At 40.6% G+C, this 22,699-nt stretch overlaps 1 protein-coding gene and 2 pseudogenes across 3 annotated transcripts in view; all 3 read right to left on the bottom strand.

The window, feature by feature from the left end:
* Positions 1-22,699, bottom strand: part of LOC145467435 (uncharacterized) — a 267,594-nt pseudogene that overhangs the window by 197,050 nt on the left and 47,845 nt on the right. The gene's annotated exons all lie outside the window — the stretch shown is intronic.
* Positions 5,167-15,813, bottom strand: LOC145468349 (uncharacterized; annotated as a pseudogene). The gene is made up of 3 exons (XR_014042180.1): positions 15,697-15,813; positions 14,804-15,173; positions 5,167-5,539 (listed from the first exon to the last, which is right to left on the bottom strand). The product of XR_014042180.1 is annotated as an uncharacterized LOC145468349 (transcript).
* Positions 6,978-7,702, bottom strand: LOC145468629 (uncharacterized). Its single transcript, XM_081452349.1, has one exon. The coding sequence runs from the start codon at positions 7,593-7,595 to the stop codon at positions 6,978-6,980; it is 618 nt and encodes a 205-aa protein (XP_081308475.1). The 5' UTR covers positions 7,596-7,702.

Below are 22,699 nucleotides of genomic sequence, written 5' to 3'. Positions count from 1 at the left end.
TAACTCAAATAAAGGACTTCCCTGTGAGAGCTTTTGTCAGCAAAGCAGTCGCTTGCTTTCCTAGAGTGCAAGAACCTGCTCGTGCTCTCGATGAGCAAACCACCGCTATGAAGGATATACGATTTTCAAGGGAATACGCGTGATACATGCAATTAAATTAAATCAAAAAAAAAATGGCACATTGGTCGTATTTACCGAATAATGCATCTTAGACGTATTATGCGTGTAATAAATACGGAAAATACGTCGCATTAAACGCCAGACGAACTCAACAAGGCACATTGCACGGACATGACTCAGTGGTATAGTTCTTCTAGTTAAATACTAGACACATAAAACAGACCAATTTTCCTGAATTGAAAATCTCAGTGCTGAACTAAAATTTATAATTACTACCAACAGTTTCTCTCACAAGAACAAGAAGGTTTTTTCAACACACAAGTTTAATGCGTCCGGTATTTACCTAGACGCACTTGATGTTCGACACATTGTGCGTCTGAGACAAATTCGTCTTCTTAAGTAAATTCAGCCGTTGTGGAACAAAAATGAGTCTTCTTCATCAATGATAAGGGTGATAATTTATTTTATACATCACCTTTTGCTAAGGAACCAAGGGCACTTTACTTTGATTAGAGGAGTCCCTTTTTACCTGAATTAGCCTAGGAAAACTGAGTTTTTCACGAGTGACTGATTTTTAGTGGGTAAAAATTGCAAGATTTAAAAAAGGTTTCAGAGCAATATGGTTTTCACCTCGTATAATGGTCCAGGGCTTTGATTACTGTAATTAAAGTTCATACTGCGTACCTGGGTAAGTCTCACGGATGATGAATAAACAAGAATGACGGAGAGATACTCGCGCTTTGCTTCCTCGTCGTTACTTTTGCTTCGACGCTTATCTTTAATCATGTTGAATAACAAGGGTGATAACTGACTCACTTTCAGGTCATTTTTTTTCGGGGTTTTATTATTTGCGAGAATTTAAACGGATCAATGAAAAATCACAATTTTCGACGCGAGCTGGGAAAGTTTAAACACTGTACTCTAAAAGAAGCCATGTTCACCGGACTACTACAAAAGCACAGCATGTCTGAACAAAGGTCCGTTAATAATCAGATCATCTTGGCTTTCATTGTTCGCTTCATTTGGGTAAACTAGGGACGCTTTCCGCGAATTTCGAAACGGGGAAAAACGGTATGGAAATTTCCTGGGAAATTTTCCAGAAAATACGAAAATTGTTGAATTTCCGAAAAGCGACCATTTAACCGAAAATTGAGGAACATCATTTAGCCAGACTGATTAACCACTTTGAATTCTCTGGATAGGTCTAACCTGACTTTCCTTGAACAATTAAGACCCTGGCTTATTTCCATCGTCATCATGTCCTTTTCCCTACAAGGGAAAGAGAGCCTTCTTTTTAATTATATCTTCTAATGTCTTTAGTCACTTGTGCTGTCTTTCCCGGGAATCTTGACCCATCGAGTTTGGATTCGAGTTGGAGTTGGAGTTGGAGTTCGAGTTGGACTTCGAGTTAATGTTCGAGTTGGAACTCGAGTTAAAGTTTGAGTGAACTAATAAAATATGCAATTAAAAAGTAAAAATAACAAAATAAAAAGAAACTGGAGGAGGAGGAGGCAGGCGAGGTGCTCGCAAAACAACATAACCCGCCGAGATACTTCTGGAACCGCTTTTCGGGGAAAAAAGCGCGGGAAGCCCTTGATGAGCATCCCCATCATCAGGATTGCGATAAACGAAGGGTTACTTTTCCGCAAATTTTAGATGCCAACCATGAGCCAACGATCTCGTGTCCGTGGCGTGACGCGTGACGTGTGACTCTAACGTTGTCCACGTGGTCATCTTGTGTGAACTGACACATATCCTGGAAACAATGGTATGATCTGAGGTCCTGTCATTAGCCTGCTTGCTGGCCATCGTGGCATTAGCAATGGAAAGGTAGGTTTAATTTACTTTGTGAAGACTTGTAGTTGAAAGATTTATTTTTAAATGCAAGTTAACGGCGAAACATACCTCTGTTTTCAGCGAGGAAACAATCACAGAGATCACTTCATCTACTAGTATTTTAACGTTGCGATTTACAAATTGAGTGAAATTCAATTTTCGAAAAAGGTATTTGCCATCGGATTCAGTCCCATAAAAAGATGCGGTCGATTCCGTCGAAAACCACGATAAGGTCTTGGTCAGATTTCTAATTACCCCCAAGATTTGGCTTGGCGGTTAGCTTTTAGCTGTCTTCTGTCAAGTTATGAAAAATTTGGAATTTTCTTTTCCAGCCTGCGTGGTTCCTAGCTAGCCAGGGATATATTTTTGTATCCATACACATACACTTTCAATAGCTCCCGATCAATTCAATCCAATTCAATTCAAAATGATTCTCAATTCTCAAACTCAGATCAATTCAGTTCGAAACTTAATACGCAACTGGTCGTTTGTTAAATTCTTCACATTCCTATATCTCTATGGTAGGACTAGCTTTTTTTAGCTTTTACAAATTTACCTCCCCCCACCAATTTCAAAGATGGGAAAAAGCCGCGTTTTTGCTCGAGTGCGTATTCATCATTGGTTTGTTGAGAGGGGGTAGCCATTTCTCTCTTTATTCTGTCCAAGATAAAACATCCTTCAAAGCGCAGAATAAATATAATCATTCCTGAAAAAGTCCATGCAAATTAATAAATTTTTCTTGATTTTCTTTCGCTTCCACTAACGCTTTCCCTTTTTATTTTTCTTTCCAGGCCGCCCGTCGTGGAAATTTTAGATTCCCCTATAACGGAGGGGTATGTATATCATTTTAGTTTAAGTGGACGGCAGGTTGTTTCTTATCCTGTATCTGAATATTTTTAGGTAAAGAAAGAAGAATAAATATATTGTTTCAATAGATTTCTTATAACCTTTTTTAAAGAAACTGCTGGAAAAAAAAACAAAAAAACAAAAACGCAAAACAAAACAAAACAAAACAATTTACTGCTGCCAGGCTACAAAGCCAGAAAAGCTAATTTGGTTGGTTTGGTTCTACGCCTATCTCTTGTCAAATTTAAACTCGAAGTCCAACTCGATCTTCAACTCGAAATCCAACTCGATCTTCATCTCGACACCCCACTCGATGTCCAACTCGAATTCGAATGCAAACTCGAGGGATTATTTCTCCCGTTTTTCCCACGCTGGACGTTGTCCTGACATTCGGCAGTTTCTTTCTTGGGGTTAGCAAATGACTTGATCAGAGTACATGCTTCCTTTCGAATTGGGCGTGCACCCGTCATGTCACCGCCATCCCAACTGATGTATTTATCTTCTGGAGTTGAGAAATTAAGGTTGCATCAGTTAAAGGTGGCTCGGTCGGATTTGTTAATTTAACGGTACTGATTAACTTTGAGCGACTAGAGCACCACTATAATCAATCCTTCAGAAAATCAAACGTTACTGGGGTACTAGAAAAGGATGAAAGTTTCAAATAAGGTTAGTTTACCAAGATCTGAGTTACCTTAGCAACGTCACAACGTGACATCCCATTTTACATGCAACCGAATACCTTATCATCAAAGGATAATTTTGGAAATTCGACTTCAAGATCTAAAAGCTGACATAGTTGTCTAAACGATGACAAAATTTAAAAAAAAAAAAATTATATGAGAGTTTTCGAGAAAATTTCGGGTAAAGTTTCAAGGTGTCAAAATACAACAAAACAAAGCTGTTTTAAAATGTTATTGCAAACTAGACTTAAGTAAATGGTATTCTGGTCCTAAATGAATCTTATAACGTTTAATTACATCCCAGCGAGTCAAAAGGGCATCCTTTGGAGCAAGAGATCGTGAAGAACTTCAGGTGATGAACATCGATGAAGAGATAATGCAAAGATATGGGAACGATAGTATGCGAAGGAGAGAATTATGGCCTTGTCAGGAGGGGGGACATTTTTCAAATAGGAATTGAGAAGAGGGATATAATTTGTATCTGAAAATACTTTCTGGGGGTTAAGTTTTGAAACACAACACTTTTTTTAAACAACCTACCCCCCGGGACGTCATAAGGGATTGGTCTCTTAAGCTAACATTTTTGTGCGAGATCTATAATTATGATAATTTGCCGCCAAGGACTGAATCCTTCAGAGTGTATATAACGTAGAGAAGTCGATACTGTATATATTTTCACGTCAATCACAGCGTTCTTTCTCGTCACAAGTAGCTACCAGTCCATTGCCTCTGAGTTTATGTTTTGATTGGTTAGTTTTCTTCTAGGTAGCCTGGTTCAGTTAGTCGCACTGTAATACGATTAAATTAAGTTTCAAATGCAGTATTGTTTCTTAATGCTATTTTCATAGACACAGTATAGTAAGTTACAAAGTGTTGCACATAAATCGAATGTGGTTTAGCGTGGTCTGTACTCTTATCGACAACGATACGCGTCATCAAAGTGGTCAAAATGTTGTGGACTCACGCAACAAATTTTGAACACTTTAATTTGATGACTCGTATAGTTGTCGATAAGAGTACAGACTAGGCTAAACCACATTTCGATTTGTGTTTAACCACAATATCAACGTAAAAGAAAATGTTTTTTCAGAGCGCGAGCTAATAAAAGGCACTGCGTGACACATTGACGCGAGCACCGTTGTCTAGCCTCTTATCGACAACGGCAAATTAGCCAATCAGATTGCGAGATTAGTAGCAATTGTGGTAAAAACCTACTTTATCATTTCATTTCTTATTACACAACCTAGTCTTACCAATAGCAGAAAAATTAACCATATGGAAATTTGATGGTAAGTAATTACTGATACGGTAACATGGAACATTGCAATTGAGAAAAAAACACTGTTTAGTCATCAATGAAATGCGACTGCAGTCTGTAGAGTAGTCATCACACATTTGAATTGCTCGACTTAGAATTTATTCTAATGGTATTACATGGCAGTACTATGAAATATAATTAGTTTCGCATCATTAATTAAAAAAAGCGCAAGTGCAAAGTAGATTACGTTTCGTGAAGTTTCTTGATATTCTTATTTAGAAAATGTTTATGCTAGACTGATCACATTTGTGGCCTTATTTTTACCCATTCTTTCAGCTGAGACAGTTTCATTAAAAACACACAAAAATGTCAATTCTCACTACAATAGCTTTTAATAAGCATAAGCTTAAGTAGCGACAATCCCGGTAATGAGAACTGATTAATTAGGACTGGGGCCTAGATACTTCCTCGATCATTATCCGGGACACTGATCGCGATCCAGTGAAAGCGTCACCCAAAGTATCGCCAGGACACTGTCCTACCCATATTTCCACTCTAACCGTGCCCTGTGGAATGTTTTCACAGTATCTCTCAAATAATCGACGATGAAGCAGATTGGGATTCTTAGCAGATGATGACCACCAATTGTACACAACAGCTTCGATTGTCATTGGTCCACTGCATTCGTTACCAACTTAAAGAACCACCGGTTACATTTGGAAGTGCCCAGGACTCTCATATTTCCCTGGAATGAGACTTTGATCGCTGTATCAGACTGCAACTTATTAAACGAACAGTCCTGGAACAAAAGAAAGTAAAAGAGGTTAATATTTATAACTGAATAAAATATATCACATGTGCAATGACGTAATTTGTATCATGAATACAGATCATCAGTTGATGATCTCGTAGGTGAAAGTGTCAGTTACCCCTGCAGTGCATTTCGTTAGTTTAACAACAGGGCAATGTTATTTTATTCATTATGGTTATACTTTATACAAGGTTTATATTAGAAGAGAGGGATCATGCTCCTGGTTTACGCATGTCTTACTGTCAGGAACACATATTTCTGGTTTAATTTATTACATTTATTGACAGGTAAACAATACCTACTGTAATAATTCTTTCAAACTATTTTGCAGTTATCATTTTGCTATGTTCAGCTATGTTCAAACATAAATCATGGGGAGAGGAGAAGGACAAAACTAAGCAGACGTCAACTGTACAGGCACCATGGTCGCAACACGGTAAAACAGGGCCTATTAAAACGTCTTAAAGACTTACGCGAAATAAATACCATGAAATCTTCCCAAGTTTAGTTTGAGCATTTTATCGTGTCACCCGAACTTTATATAAGAAGGATATTCACGGTTTCTTGACTTTGCAAAGCTCGAAATTCAGTCCGTGCGATTTTCCAAAAGCGTGACGTTGAGTACAAAGTAGAGAAATAAATAACAGAAGCTGCCGACAATATGAATAATGTAGAGCCTTGACCCTCTAATTTTACAGAGGAAAAATGCTTCGGTTTCAAGTGCTCAAAGGGATTCGACCCGATGACCTTTAACCAGATGCTAGATCTAAGGACCCAATGGTGTGCAAAGTGGAGCTACAAGTTTCTTAAGGTCATTCCACTGAAATAGAACCGGCACTGAGATTTTTGTCAAACTTTGCCTATTGACTGTTTATATTGTAGCAACTTAAACTTGGAAATAAAAATGAGGGATCCCCATGTTCGTTTAGGAGCAACAGCACCTTGATTATACCATATAAATCCTTACAATAGCACCGTGATTGTAGTCAAGATTGCTTGCTAAAATCACGTTTCCGACGATTGTTTCTTGCTCAACACTGAGAATTGGCCCATATTTATTTTACATAGAGAAATTTATTACTCGATTCAACACAACGGAAAAAAATGATAGGTAACCGTACTCGTTTTCGAGAAAATGACGATTTACCTCTATGGCGAGGTCCAGCCGCAAAAAAACAAAGCCGCCATTTTTTAATGCGCCCGCGCTAATCACGCGTGAAATTATGCGCAGTAGGGATGCGCAATGCAATACTGGGGAATGACCTTAAGTCACACTTGTCTTGCAAAGCAATAATAAAAAACTAAATGATAATACGTGCTCAGTACTCGGGTAAGCAAGTCACTGCTTCATTTCTTATCATCTGACAGATGTAATATCACTTTCGTCAATCCGGTACGAAACACTCAGGCTTTGGATAATATAATTTTAATTCCCATTCAAATGAATCCTAGTGGAATTCTGAATCTGAACTTTATCTTTCATTAGGCGATAAAAGAAATTTTGCTGAAAGCACCAAATCCAATCAGAACATTTCTCTCTTACCTTGATCTTACCGCTATCTCGACTATCAGCAGGCTTCCACACACATTGTTTCCAGTTGGTTTGTGGCACTGCACTAGAAGGCCTTGTCACGCTCTCTCCTTTCTCTCCCTTATCGCCTTTTATTGCTTGATCTCCCACCATTCCACGCGCTCCTTTTATTCCCATTATCCCTGGCGGTCCGCTCTTTCCACGAGGTCCTTCATTTCCTTTCTCTCCCTTTTGTCCAAGCATTCCTTCCGATCCCTTGTCGCCAGCCTGTCCTTTTACTCCATCTGTTCCCTGCGGTCCTTGTATTCCCATCATCCCTGGCAGTCCGCCCTTTCCACGAGGCCCTTCATTTCCTTCCTTTCCCTTTGGTCCCAGCATCCCTTGCGAACCTTTGCCGCCAGCCTGTCCTTTTACTCCATCTGTTCCCTGCGGTCCTTTTATTCCCATCATTCCTTGCGGTTCGCTCTTTCCACGAGCCCTTTTAGTTCCTTTCTCTACCTTTGATCCCAGCATTCCTTGCGAACCCTTGTCACCAGTCTGTCCTTTAACTCCATCTCTTCACTTCTTTCCTTGCAACCCCCTAATGCCAGGCATTCCCAGCATTCCGTCGGCTCCTGGAATACCCGGGAATCCATGGGAAAAAATGCATTTATCGGACTAAGAAACACAGTGTGCAACTTAAACAACACGAGAACAAAATGTTGATAGATAATTATCGTGGCCTGAAAAACAATCTGCATTTTTGTTTCTTACTGCTTTAGCGATATCATTCGTGTCTGTTATTAGACTTGTGGCCTTGTGGGTCTGCTTTGACAAGAAAAAAGTCCTGTCTATTTTGAGACAATAGTCACTGGATATCTATTTCTTAATCGGTCAAATACTTTTCTCTAATTCTCACATGACAATGATGTTTGTTCGTTTGTGAAGCAGACTCTTACTGGGAGCGACACAGATACTTCTTTGAAGAAATTTATCTGAGTTATTTCTAAGAAGAAAGCAAAAAATGCACAATTCTTAACTTAAACAACACGAGAACAAAATGTTTCTTATATCACTCACTCACTCACTCACTCGCTCATTCTCATCGGGCCCATGAGGACTCTTAAGTTTCTAATATCTGCTTATGTCCATATAGATTTCAGCATGAAACACAATCTGCATTTTTGCGGTACCATTCACTTGTTATTTCAGTGTCAGAGTGTCTGTCATTTGAATTGTGGCCTTGTAGATTTGCTTTGACAAGAACAAATCCCCTCAATTTAGAGACAACGGTCACCTTGTTGATATCTACATCAGACATATTGAGTGTCACCCTGCACCTCTCTTAATCAAGTCAAATATGTTCCTCTAATTCTTGCACAACAATGTTTGTTTGTTTGTGAAGCCGACTCTTACTGAGAGCAAAACGAGGATCATTAACATTCCTTGAGAGAATTTACTATGACTTGGGAAGCAAACATTCTTATATCGCTTTCTCTAACTTCTTATTTGAGTAATCAGCCTCAATTTGGGACCGGAGACATATGCCTTTTATGTTTCAATCAGAAACTGAACTCCTACAAATGAGAGATACTGCAAATCGTGCAAAAGATCTTTACATCTCATATTCAACAGATAGATTTTCCGTAAAAGAGGCAATTTATTTTCAACTTTGTACCTCACATAAGTCCTTGGTATCGCCGGTATTTTGTTGTTGAGGGTTGGTAGTGATTTTCAGTGAGTCCCCTGTTCCACACAACACCAACAAAGCAGCAAACTACACAGACTGTGTCATGCTTAAAGAGTTAAAAATATCAACACCTTATAACAGTAGAACTTCACGTCTGTGTGGTATGAACTCGTTTCGTAACTGGTTCCATGATGGTTTGTGGAGGTTATAACCCGGTAAGTAGATTTTAATCAAGGTAAGACATAAGGAGACCTCTAATAACATAACCACCAGCAGCCTTAGTGTTGAGCTAACATTTGCTGTCAACACGCGTGCGGAGTTACCTCCTGTCTCCTTCTTTTGGAGGGACTTTGGTTACTCCGTAATTCAAGAGTTACAGTAAAAGAAGAGTAGCTTAGATTTTACCGTTTGCACTACATAACGAGGTTGTATTTTGCAACTATTTTGAGCGGGAAGAGGATTTTTATTTGGGCATGAATGGAGTACTTATTTCATATGGATGGTGCGTAAAATGATATTGAGAATCGGGAATGTTTATGCGTTCACTTTTTCTATTTTCCGCGACAGGGTCAGAAAGAGGACTTCGAGAGAATTGCAGAAAATCTAAAGCGTCAAACAGAGAGTATATTAAGTAAAGTTCATAGGAACTAGTTTTTAAAAAAAAATGTTTTGGGATACAACGTCAGTTCAAAGAAACCAGGTGAGATTGAATTGCCCACTATGGTTAACATTTCTCCCCTGACAGAAGTCAGTGATTTCTAAAAATAGTTTTCAAACAGTATTATATTAATTACCACGACTTGTGTCTTCAACTCAATTGCAAAGATAAAGTACAGAACTAAGAAATACACAAAAGCTTTGCACTGTTTTCAGCAGAGATAAGAACTTTGTTAAAAAGTAATTAGTAGCGGAACGCTTTGATATTACCGTAACGACTTAATTCACTATGGATGTTTTCAACCCTAATGATTAGTTTTGTTTCTGAACATGCATCAGATATATATTCCAGCATTGAAATGTAGAGAACAGATTTCCTTTGTTCATATATGTAATGAGCACACCTTAATCAGTTTAGTAAATGCATTGCCAGATGTTCTGTTTTAGGGCTGTTATCTCTTAGGAGGCGCGGTGGCCTCATGCTTAGTGCGCTCGTCTCCAGATCGAGCGGTCCGGGTTCCAGCCCTGGCCGGGGACATTGTGTTGTGTTCTTGGGCAAGACACTTTACTCTCACAGTGCCTCTCTCCACCCAGGTGTATAAATGGGTACCGGCGAACTTAAGGCTGGGGGTAACCCTGCGATGGACTAGCATCCCATCCAGGGGGGGGAAGTAGAAATACTCCTAGTCGCTTCATGCTACAGAAACCGGGATAAGCTCCGGCCTGATGGGCCACTTGGCTCGCATGCAGACTTTACCTTTACCTATCTCTGAGGAAACAACAAATTGGAAAAACACACATACGTTGAGATGGAAATGGAGCGAGAGGGTTAAAGGTGACAGCTATCGTTGAACACACGCTGTGCTACTTGAACACTATAAATAAATAAATAAATAAATAAATAAATAAATATTGTAAAAAGAACTGAAACTTGTTTAATATCCCAATGCGTCCTATATACATTCCAGCATTGAAATGTAGAGAACAGATTTCCTTTGTTCATATATGCAATGAACACACCTTTATCAAATTAGTAAATGCACCGCTGACGTAGGGTAAAAGCATTGCCAGATGTTCTATTTTAGGGCTGTCATCTCTGAGGAAACAACAAATTGGAAAAATACCAACACACATACGTTGAGATGGAAATGGACCGAGAGGGCTAAAGGTGACAGCTATCGTTGAACACACGCTTTCCAGAATTTACTAGAACACGAACATGCCATTCAACGACACGTTCCGTTTAACTCAAATAAAGGACTTCCCTGTGTAAGGATTTAATGTTAATCTTTGTGTTAGTTTTAGTCAGCGAAGCAATCGCTTGCTCTCTTGGAACAAAAGAGGCGCGTGGAATCTGAGAATGAGAGGCTCTGGCAACAATAAGGGGTGAAAGAACGGAACAAAAATTACGAGATGAGGCAGAAGAGAGCGCTCTTATTCCCTACCCCACTCCGCGTATTTTTTTTTTTTTTTTTTTTTTTTTCAAGTTTTCTTGTTTGCGTCGTGTCTCAGTCGTTTACAAGCTGCTCATGCTCTCGAAAAGGAAACCACTGATACAACGAAGGCTATAAGATTTCCGACGAAACACGAAGTAAGAATAAATAGCTAGATATTTCACTTTCTCTCAGTTTCATGGTACTTAACACTGCATGCTGTGCTAATTGAACACTATAAATAAAGAAATAAATATTGTAAAAAGAACTGAAACTTGTTTGATATCCCAAGTGGTTGGAGGCTGACCAGTTGGCTATTTACAAGATGTGGAGGAGTTGAATTCGGGACCACCGAACACAAATCCATCTGGTGACAGGGAGGGAAACCCGAGACCGCCGGATATCAAATCCAGCTCCCTAATCAATACGCCAAGCCGCCTCCATAAATCGAATTTTAAAAACATATAGGTGCATTGGCCGTATTTACCTAGAAAAACTAAAAATGCGTCCTAGACGTATAATGCGTTTGGTAAATATACCACTCAAACCACTGCTACGAAGGCTATAGGATTTTCAGAAAACACGTGATATCTGCGATTAAACTGAAGTTTTTCAAAAATGGTAGGCGTGTTGGCCGCATTTACCTAAGAAGACTGGGAATAAAGCGTTTTAGACAAATAATGCGTTTAGTTAACACGAAAATAGGCCGCATTACTGCGCCTTTCATAACATGCAGACTCTAAAATTCAAAGCTCAACCGACAAATGCGTTTTTCGCTACCGTCGAGCAAATGTTCGGCGACTTCTCCCAGCTTCCGACTACTCCCGAGCGCGCGGTAATCAAATCAAATCGTTGAGCACCGTTCAGACAACATAGAAGGACGCTGGGAGGAGTCGCCGAACATTTGATTTACGGCAGCGAAAAACGCATTTATCGGTTGAGCTTTGAATTTTAGAGTCTGCATGTTATTGGAAGGCGCAGTAAACGTCAGATGAACTCTGAACAACTTTATGCGTCTGGAAGACGCATGAAACAGAGACGTTATACTTCTAACACGAATAATTCTTCTAGTTTAAAAATACGAGGCAAATAAAACAAACCAACTTGATTGAATTGGGAATCTGCTCAATTTGTAATAAAGCGACCAACGGTCTCTCTCACAAGAACAGGAGTTTTATGCCTCTCTTATTTACCTAAACACACTTAATGTTCGACGCATTGTGCGTCTGAGACACATCATTCGTCTTAGGTAAATGCCACCTTTGAGAACAAAAAGGACTCTTCCTCATTCTGATTAACGGTAATGATGATAATTTATTTTATACATCGCCTTTTGCCAAGGAACTAAGGACACTCCGTAGTCAGAAGAGGCGATTTTACCTATGGAAAATTGGCCTCGGGAAACTTAGCTTTTGACGAGTAACATGTTTTATTTCGGGAAAGTTAACTGAAGTTTAAGAAAAATGTGGTTTTCACTTCGTATAATGATCCAGAGCTTTTATTACTGTAATTTTAATTACACATTACGATGTATACCTGGGTAAGTCTCTCGGATGATTAATAAACAAGAATGACAGAGAGATATTTGTGCTTTAATCCCTCGTCGATATACTTTTCCGCCGCATTCTAATTTGAATCATGGCAAATAAGTAGGATGACAACGGATGCATTTTCAGATCACTTTTTCAGGCTCACAATTTTTTTGTTAATTTGCAAAAATGTACACGTATCAATGAAAAACCACAAATTTCGACGCATGCTATGAAAATCATGTGGTGTAACCATGGCTAATTAATCTCGTTATAATGCCATCGAGGGCTACCTTCATTTTCTTTTTAAATTTACCCCGTTAATGCTACCACCCGAAATTGATTTTTAAAATGGCAAAATACAAAATGAAACTAAAAAAGTGTAATGAGTCCCAAAAAAATGAGTCAGTTTTGTTTAGGAAACTGCGAATAGAAATCAATAGGAGAGTCACAATTAAATTAGCTTCTTTTCGGCATTCAGTTAGTAGGGGCAAAACCGAAAGAATAGGGGAGAAGCGCGGTGCGGAATGGCAGCAAGACTCTCTCGTTTCGTCGCTCCGCTGTGTTTTTGGGCTACGACCCACCTGATTGAACGCATCCGTGGAAAAAGCTACAAATAAATTATATAAAGCTTCCATTGAGCGGTTTTACTTAAGTGTCGAAAAGTTTTGCATTACTACGCTAAACAATTAGCTTAGAAAACTCACGTCACTTTTTCATCTTATTTTAGTTGTGACACCTCCGTGGAATCATGAAGCACTTCTAAAACTGTATCTATTCACTTCACTTCACTTAGCTTCTTTGTGCCTCGTGGCACATAAGGTCTCCACAGAATGCCTCCAATTTTCTCTGTTGGCTGCAGCAGCTCTTGCCTCATCCCATGTACGCCATCCTGCGCTGTTCCTCTCTCTCTCAACTGTTCTTCGCCTTCAGGTGTCCATGATAGGGCTATGTTGGTATGGCTGTTTCTGTTTTGTCGTAGGACATGCCCTATCATCTTCCATCTTCTCCTCTTAACCTCTTCACTAAGGAACTTCGTCTCTGCTTTCTCAAGGAGCTCTCTAGTGGTAACGTGATCTTGCCATTTTATTTTGAGAATCCTCCTGAGGCATTTGTTGTGAAACACATCTATTCGTTGGTCATATCCCATGTTCATCTTCCATGTCTCACATCCATACAGTAGCACCGGTACAACTAAGGTTTTAAACAGTCTAAGCTTGGTCCTCTTCATGATGTTCCTTGAGTTCCATATTCTTTTGAGTCTGGCAAATGTGCCTCTCGCCTTGGACAGCCTGTTTTTCAGATCTTTCATTCCTCCTCCCTCCTTACAAATGGTAGCCCCCAGATAATTAAACTCCTCAATTTCGCCGATATCTTGCCCATCTACTGCAGCCTTCTCCTGACTCTTCCCGTTGATCCTCATCACCTTTGTCTTTCCTTTGTTGATTTTCAGCCCGACCCGTCTTGCTTCCTCATTCATTCTAGTAGTCTTGTTCTGTATATGCTGTTTAGTAGAAGACAACAGCGCCACATCATCTGCAAAATCTAGATCATCGAGTTTAGATGTAAAGTTCCACCCTATTCCGTTTTCTCCTTTTCCTATAGTCCTTCTCATAATCCAATCCATAGCTATCAAGAATAGAAATCCAGACATATTGCATCCTTGCTTGACGCCTGTTTTGATGTTGAACCACTCACATGCTTCTGCCTGATCTTCTACAGCACAATTGAAGTCTTCATAGAACACTTTTACCATCCTTACTATCTTGTTCGGGATTCCATATTTCCGCATAATTAACCATAGACTTTCACGGTGGATGGAATCAAATGCTTTTTCAAAGTCTATGAAGTTAATATATAAGCTTGCCTGCCACTCGTTTGCTTGTTCAATGATGTTCCTTAATATGAAACTATCTATTACCTCAAAAAAAAAAAAAATTAGGCGTTATCAAATGCGGTGAAATCTCCTCAAAAAGAACCTTCAATACCGAAGTTCATTAACCTGGGCTTCGACTTAATTTTGGACTGAAACAGTGTATCTGTTATGATAGTGTGAAGGTTCTCAGTTTTTGACGATTCACCCTGACGCAGAATGTAGACTTCGCAGCAAAGATTCTTATGTCACACTTGTCTTGCTGAATACTGATAAAAGAATAAATAAGAATGCATGCTCAGCACTCGAGTACCCAAGTCACCACTCCGCTTCTTATTATGGAAAAGATGTAATATCACATTCGTCACCGTGATGCGCAACCAGTTGATAAAATACTACGGTTAATAACAGCATATACTCAACATTTGGATAATAAACTTCTGATTTCCAGTCACATAAATCCTTGTCGAATGCTGAATCTGAAGTTTAACTTACATTAGGTAACAAAAGCAATTTCAGTTTGCCAATAACCATTGGCGATCAGAACATTTCTCTCTTACCTTGATCTTACCGCTATCTCGACTATCAGTAGCTTTCCACACACATTGTTTCCAGTTGGTCTGTGGCACTGCACTAGAAGGACTTGTCACGCTTTCTCCTTTCTCTCCCTTATCGCCTTTTAATTCCTTGATCGCCCACAGTTCCGCGCTCTCCTTTTATTCCCATTATTCCTGGCGGTCCGCTCTTTCCACGAGGTCCTTCATTTCCTTTCCCTCCCTTTTGTCCCATAATTCCTTGCGATCTCTTGACACCAGTCTGTCCTTTAACTCCATCTCTTCCCTGCGGCCCTTGCGGCCCCAGAATACCAGGCATTCCCGGCATGCCATTGGATCCTGGATTACCCGGAAATCCATGGGATGATGTGGATTTCTAAGAAGAAAGCAACAAATGCTAAGACTAAGAAACACAGTGTGAAATTTAAACAACAACAGAACAAAATGTTTCTTATGTCGATAGATATTGTGGCATGAAAAAACAATCGGCATTTTTGTCTCTTACTGTATTAGCCAATCACTCTGTTAGTGGACTTGTGGTCTGCTTTGACAAATTCCGTCAATTTTGAGACAATAGTCACTGGATATCCATTTCTTAATCAGGTCAAATATGTTCCTCTAATTCTTGTATAACGATGATGTTTGTTTGTGAAGCCGACTCTTACTGGGAGCAACACTGAGATCATTAACATTACTTGAGAGAATTTACTATGACTTTAAAAACAATATTCTTATATCGCTTTCTCTAACTTATCTGAGAGCTCAGCCTCGATTTGAACTAAAAACTTAAGCCTTTTTCCTTCAATCCAAAACTGAGCTGATAGAAATGAGAATTTGACATATCATGTCCAACAGATTGATTTTCTTTAAAAAAAGGCAATTGATATTCTACTTTGTACCTCACATAAGTCCTTGGTATCGCCAGTATTTTGTTGTTGAGGGCTGGTAGTGGTTTCCAATGATTCCCCTGTTCCACACAGCATCAACAAAGCAGTAAAATACACAAACTCTACCATGCTCTGAAGAGTTAAACTGAAATCAACACTTTATAACAGTGGTACTTCACGTCTGTGTGGTATGACCTTGTTTCGTAACTGGTTCCGCGATGGTATGGGCTCAGTTTTAAAGACGCTTCCGTTAATAACATGGAATGTAATTTAACGCTAGTGAGCCCAGTTACTATTTTAGGGATGTTATCTCTGAGAAAACAACAAACTGGAAAAATACTAAAGCACGTACTTTGAGATCAAAAAGGAACGAGAGGGTTAAAGGTGACAGCAGTAGTTGAACACGCTCTTTCCGGAATTTATCAAAACACGAACATCCTATTCAACGGCACGTCCCGTTTAACTCAAATAGAGGAAGTCCTTGTGTACGGGTTCAACTGTACATTGATGTTTGGATTAATATGAGCTTTCGCCAACGAAGAAGTCGCTTGCCTTCCGAGAGAGTCCGGGAGGAGCCTGGAATCTTGGAGCGAGAGAAGCTCTGGGAACGAAAATGAGTGACAAACAGAACAAAACAGAGACCCAAGAAAGGAGGAGAACGCTTCAACCCCTACCCCACTACCTTCAGGTTTTTTCTCCGACTCGTGCGCCAATTGATCTTTCACAAGCTAATCATGCTACTGTTACGAAAGCTACCAGTTTCCGCGCAACACTGACACGTAATACATGCGATCATCTATATACTGGATAATTTTTTCCGTGGGTCGTTGAGAACAAAAAGAACCCTTCGTCATTAGTTATAACGATAAGAATTTATGTTCTGTTGGAAAAAGCAAAATCTTACACGGGAAATTGAGTTTGTTCGATAGATATTGGAAAATCAACAAACTTGCGCGAAGAGGTACTTAGAGGTGCTCGAAGGTTTCCAGCTTAATACCTAAACTGTAGAAATGTTTGGATTACTGGCCATGCGGACTAAATAGATATTCCTGGCTTAACGTACTTAGGCAAAGACCAGGCACACCAGAGGGATGCAAACAAATGAATCAGATGATGAACCAATAAAAACGTTGGTAAGGACAATTCTTAAACGAAATCCAGCCATACGTTAAGGTTACTTCCCACCTTCAGAGGCCAAAACATTCGTTTTTTCTTTTATTTGACAAAATTTAAGTTCGTCGTTTTATTTAGTGTTTCCAAAAGAAAAACATTAAAAATCTCAAAAAGCGGCCGAGTTATTTAGAAAAAATGTATTTTCAAATAAAGTTAATAAACTAGGAAGGTGTCATAATCTTGTCAACGGGCGAGACACCTGGAAAAATTTTCGCGGCAAACGCTCATCGCTCGTATTTCATGTAATTTGCATATTTTTATTTACGTCACGCACTTGACAAAATTCCCACGAGGAAGCTCTTTGTACGCTAACTCCTTTGGAAAAATCAAAGGCAGAAAAAAGTCCTTGGGTAAAGAAAACGAAAAAAACCGGCCCAAAGAAGAAAGAAAAAGCTCCATATTGTCAAGGAAAGAAAAAAAAACCTTGCCAAAAGCGACAAGGCTCTTGGTTTGGCCAAACGCCTTCGACAATCTCGGCATCTGCTGAAGATCCAGAGCGTTCGAATATCCTTGGAACAAATAGCTTAAAAATCAAAGTCAACGTCAGTGCAGGTTGCGAACAAGATTCTTCGTCGGAATCTGGCGGAAGCGATGAAGAAAATGAAACCTACCCAAGGGAAATCATTTCATCAAAAAGGGTATTTCTTAAGCTGTCCGTCGATTCCTTAATCAGCGGCTCATTTTCCGCCTTTAACCTTGTAGGTCTAGTAAGCGCTACAGACGTCACAGTTTGAATGCACAAGTTTAATCATACTGGGCGTAAACACGAGAGAAACAAAAGTGATCGTGGGTGAGTAGTATAGGGGGAGTCAGACAAATACCGTTTCGCAGAGGGAGAAGAATTTCCCGGTTTTACAACTCCCAGGTTCAAAACCGAAGCTCGCAAGCTCGCTTCGGTTGAAGTTGGGGTTGTAAAACCGGGAAATGCTGGGTCCCTCTGCGAAACAGTATTTGTCTGACTCCCCCTATACTACTACAGGGAAGGGGGGAAGGGGAGGGATTCCAATTAGAAACAAAAGACCCCGCTGTTATACCGTTCGAACATAAGCGATGATTCGAGCAACAAACAAGTGTGCGTGGTTGATGCATAGCCGGAAAGAAAGCTGCGAACTTTCCGAGGCCATTCAAAACCACCCTCCAGAGCTCCGCGAGAAAATTTACAAAGATTATGTCACCATAAAGCTTTGCCAGCGAGCGGCTATGGGTTGGGACAAGGTGCACGAGCATATTTCAAAACTGCCTTTCTGCCAATACATGCAGCAAATTGTACCGATGATAATTTGCATTGAATATCCGGACTGCTATTTCGAGGGGTGTTGTTTCCCCTGTTTCGAAAGGGAGGAGGCTCTTCATAAAGCATCTCTAAGCTCGCCGATGGAGTTAATACCTATCATAGAAGCCATCCCTGTGTACAAGAATTTTTTGAAAGTATGCTCCTGGGATGGTTATGATTGGCATGAGTGGTTCCTTTTTGGCAGGGAGCGTTAGCGAAAAAAAAGGTGGCCTTTTCCTAGAGAAAGCCTAATCGGCATCAAGCATAGCAGCAACGATCTCGCGCGAAATATCGCGAGCATCTTTTTGCAACTTAGGTGTGAAATATTCATGGGCGAGAAACGCGATCAAGTGGAAACAGACGAGCATGTTTTTATAATATGCAAATAAAACCGGCTGTTTCTAAAAGTCAGTTCGAAGCGGCGGGGTCTGTTATTTTTTTTATCAGTTCAGCTTCAAGTCTGCCGCGGATGTCTTTCTCCAGTTTCTTAACATCGACATCGGTAAGCTTTCTCTTTGACGGTTGGCGAAGCATCTTTGCTCGGACTTGTTCCTTCAGTGAGTTATACCGCTGAAACTCGGAAAGGATGGTGTCAAACTCGTGGGAAGACACTTCGTTGTTATTCAAAGCTTTGGAGAGCAATCTGTTGATTGTATCCCGCTTGGCAACGGCGAGCGTGGTAATCTCTTGATGCTTTTTTATTTTCGAATCAAGTTTTTTGCTGGCGATTATCAGCCCCGAAGAAACAAGAGCAAAGCACCCCCCAGCGCCGCCAAGAGGAACTGTTGCCGGCAGGCCAACCAAAGACATAGCGGAGCCAAAACTAGCGCTGGAAAACGCAGCCGAGAGAACAGTGGAGCCGGCGGCACTCGAATTAACGAACTTTCTCGCGCGTTTGTATTTTTTAGCAACGAGGCGATAGTGGCCGACCTCGTGGTCCAAAGTGTTGGAAATCTCGTTGATCTTTTGCGAGCGGAAATTTTCAGTACCGCCAGTACTGGATAGAGAGGCTCGGCAGCCGGTGCGCTAGGATGTAACAGATTTACTGAAGACATTGTATATAAAGAAATTTAATTTAACTCTAATTCACAAAGTAGCGGGAAGCCCTTGAAATCAAAGAGTTTGCCGTTTTCATCTTTGCTAATAGTGATGCTTTTTATGAAAGTGTTTGTAGAGCAGTCACATTCATGTCCAATACACCCAACTAGAGTCGATTCGTCTGAGGCACTTGACGATTCGACTCGATTCGCACGGAGTCGATCCGCATCACCGGAAGTTAAGACCCGTGAAATAATGATACATAAACGTTTCTCGTTCTTAAAACGTGACTACAAACTTGAGTCGATTCGTGTGAGGTACTTAACGATTCGACTCGATTCGCACGGAGTCGATCCGCACCACCGGAAGTCAAGACCCGTGAAATAATATGAGCGTTACTCGTTCTTGAAACGTGACGACAAACTTGAGTCGATTCGTGTGAGGTACTTAACGATTCGACTCGATTCGAACGGAGTCGATCAACCTCGTTCCCAGGGTCTCTCATCTTACCGCCCCCTTCGCTCGCTCCAGGGGGCGGTAAGATGAGAGACCCTGGGAACGAGGTTGGGAGTCGTTCCGCACCACCGGAAGTCGATACCTGTGAAATAATGATAAATGAACGTTTGTCGTTCTAAAAACGTGGCGACAAACTTCGGTCGATTCGGTGAAGCACTTAACGAAGCGACTCGATTGGTCGGGAATGTTTCCTGCAAAGTGGAATCGTGTCCCTTGCTGTCGATTCGTCATACCGGAAGTCGATTTGCGCGAGACTTAGTAAATATAGCGCATCTGGGCTTTGAGGGTGGGTTAAAAATGTTGTCGATTCGACATGACTCGATCGAATCGACACGAATCGTGTCCCTTGCTGTCGATTCGTCATACCGGAAGTCGATTTGCGCGAGACTTAAAAAGTATAGCGCATCTGGGCTTTGAGGGTGGGTTCAAAATGTTGTCGATTCGACACGATTCGACCAAATCGACACGAATCGTATCCCTTGCTGTCGATTCGTCATACCGGAAGTCGATTTGCGCGAGACTTAAAAAGTATAGCGCATCTGGGCTTTCAGGGTGGGTTCAAAATGTTGTCGATTCGACACGATTCGACCAAATCGACACGAATCGTATCCCTTGCTGTCGATTCGTCATACCGGAAGTCGATTTGCGCGAGACTTAGTAAATATAGCGCATCTGGGCTTTGAGGGTGGGTTCAAAATGTTGTCGATTCGACACGATTCGATCGAATCGTAACGAATCGTATCCCTTGCTGTCGATTCGTCATACCGGAAGTCGATTTGCCCGAGACTTAGAAAATATAGCGATCTGGGCTTTGAGGGTGGGTTGAAAATGTTTTCGATTCGACTCGATTCGATCGAATCGTGACGCCTTTCCTTCGAAGAACTCTCTTTAATTGCCTGAGACTTAAACTTGTACCATGAACTAACTGTAAAAACGATATAATTTCAACATAGTTCAAACCAAGATCAAAATACTGTTGTACTAACGAGTCTCTCCCATGGTGAACCACTCCAAGAGCGGGAAGATAAGATGGCAATACCGCATTAACGGCTTCAAAACTGGAACAAAACAACACCAAAGAAAGTACAAAAGCGGCTAGCTTGCGATCTTTAAAATTGCAGCCACAAACGCTGCTAACAGATCCAGGTAAAGGAGTAAACGACTGCATCATACGTGTAAACCGTTAACGTTGGCCATATGCTAACGAGTTATACAATATATGATTTGCCGAGTTCTCATGTTCACGTGTTATAATTCGAGATCTCGTGTTACTAAGTCGAGATCTGGCGTTATTAACACGAGATCTCACATTTTAAGTCAAGATCTGGCGTTATTAACACGAGATCTCACATTATAAGTCGAGATCTCGTGTTACTAAGTCGAGATCTCGCGTTATAAGTCGAGATCTCGCGTTGCTAAGTCGAGATCTCGTGTTGTAAGTCGAGATCTCGCGTTACCAAGTCGCGATCTCGTGTTGTAAGTCGAGATCTCGCGTTTCTAAGTCGAGATCTCGTGTTGTAAGTCGAGGTCTCGTGTTATAAGTCGAGATCTCGAGTTTCTAAGTCGAGATCTCGTGTTGTAAGTCGAGATCAAGTCGACACTTTGCAAAAGACGATTCGCGACGAATTGGGCGAATCGACTCGAATCGTCAAAAAATTCACACCCCAGTTGCTGCCTACTGCGAGTAGACTTCAGGGAAACGATTCCACTTTGCAGGAAACATTCCCGACCAATCGAGTCGCTTCGTTAAGTGCTTCACCGAATCGACCGAAGTTTGTCGCCACGTTTTTAGAACGACAAACGTTTATTTATCATTATTTCACGGGTATCGACTTCCGGTGGTGCGGATCGACTCTCTTCGCTCGCTCCAGGGGGCGGTAAGATGAGAGACCCTGGGGACGAGGTTGGGAGTCGGGCGCACGTTAATTTCACGTTGTTCGCGTATAAAGAAATTACCTAAGTTAATTACCTAATGTTAATCCAGTGATATTGAAATGTTATTTTTCAATTCGATGTGTGCTTTCTTCACTAGAAAAGCTTTGGCTTTGTTCCCCAACAACGATTGGTAACAGAGCCCAAGCTTTTTTATAACTGGATCGATTGGTTAATTTATTATTACTTCACAATCCTTTCTCATAACCTGTTTCTTATTTCTACATTATAGTTAAAGCTCGTAATATATGTTTACAAAAAGACGGCCGTTATGGCGTTTTCCGCGGAATATTGACGCTGGTTTGTGCACTTTACTAGAACACTGTCCGGATCATCAAACTACGGTGGCCCGTAAGGGCCATCTGGATTTGAGTATCTTTTTTTCGAACCAAAATATTACTGTCGATTTCATTTGGGTCTCAGTAACACGAGATCTCGACTAAGTAACGCGAGATGTCGACTTGTAACACGAGATCTCGACTTACAACACGAGATCTCGACTTAGAAACGCGAGATCTCGACTCATAACACGAGATCTCGACTTAGTAACGCGAGATCTCGACTTACAACACGAGATCTCGACTTAGCAACGCGAGATCTCGACTTATAACGCGAGATCTCGACTTAGTAACACGAGATCTCGACTTATAATGTGAGATCTCGTGTTAATAACGCCAGATCTTGACTTAAAATGTGAGATCTCGTGTTAATAACGCGAGATCTCGACTTAGTAACACGAGATCACGAATTATAACACGTGAACATGAGAACTCGGCAAATCATATATTGTATAACTCGTTGGCACATGGCCAACGTTAAGGGTTTACACGTATGATGCAGGCGTTTACTCCTTTATCTGGATCTGTTAGCAGCGTTTGTGGCTGCAATTTTAAAGATCGCAAGCTAGCCGCTTTTGTACTTTCTTTGGTGTTGTTTTGTTCCAGTTTTGAAGCCGTTAATGCGGTATTGCCATCTTATCCTCCCGCTCTTGGAGTGGCTTACCATGGGAGAGACTCGTTAGTACAACAGTATTTTGATCTTGGTTTGAACTATGTTGAAATTATATCGTTTTTACAGTTAGTT

This window comes from Orbicella franksi, chromosome 14, assembly GCF_964199315.1.
Source record: "Orbicella franksi chromosome 14, jaOrbFran1.1, whole genome shotgun sequence".
NCBI lineage: Eukaryota > Metazoa > Cnidaria > Anthozoa > Scleractinia > Merulinidae > Orbicella > Orbicella franksi.
The sequence above is the reverse complement of the archived record's forward strand: the minus strand, read 5'-3'. Positions and strand labels throughout refer to the sequence as shown.

Bases quoted from the DNA above. Each gene is read 5' to 3' on its own strand.
- LOC145468629 (XM_081452349.1), bottom strand. From the start codon at position 7,595: ATGCTGGGATCAAAGGTAGAGAAAGGAACTAAAAGGGCTCGTGGAAAG.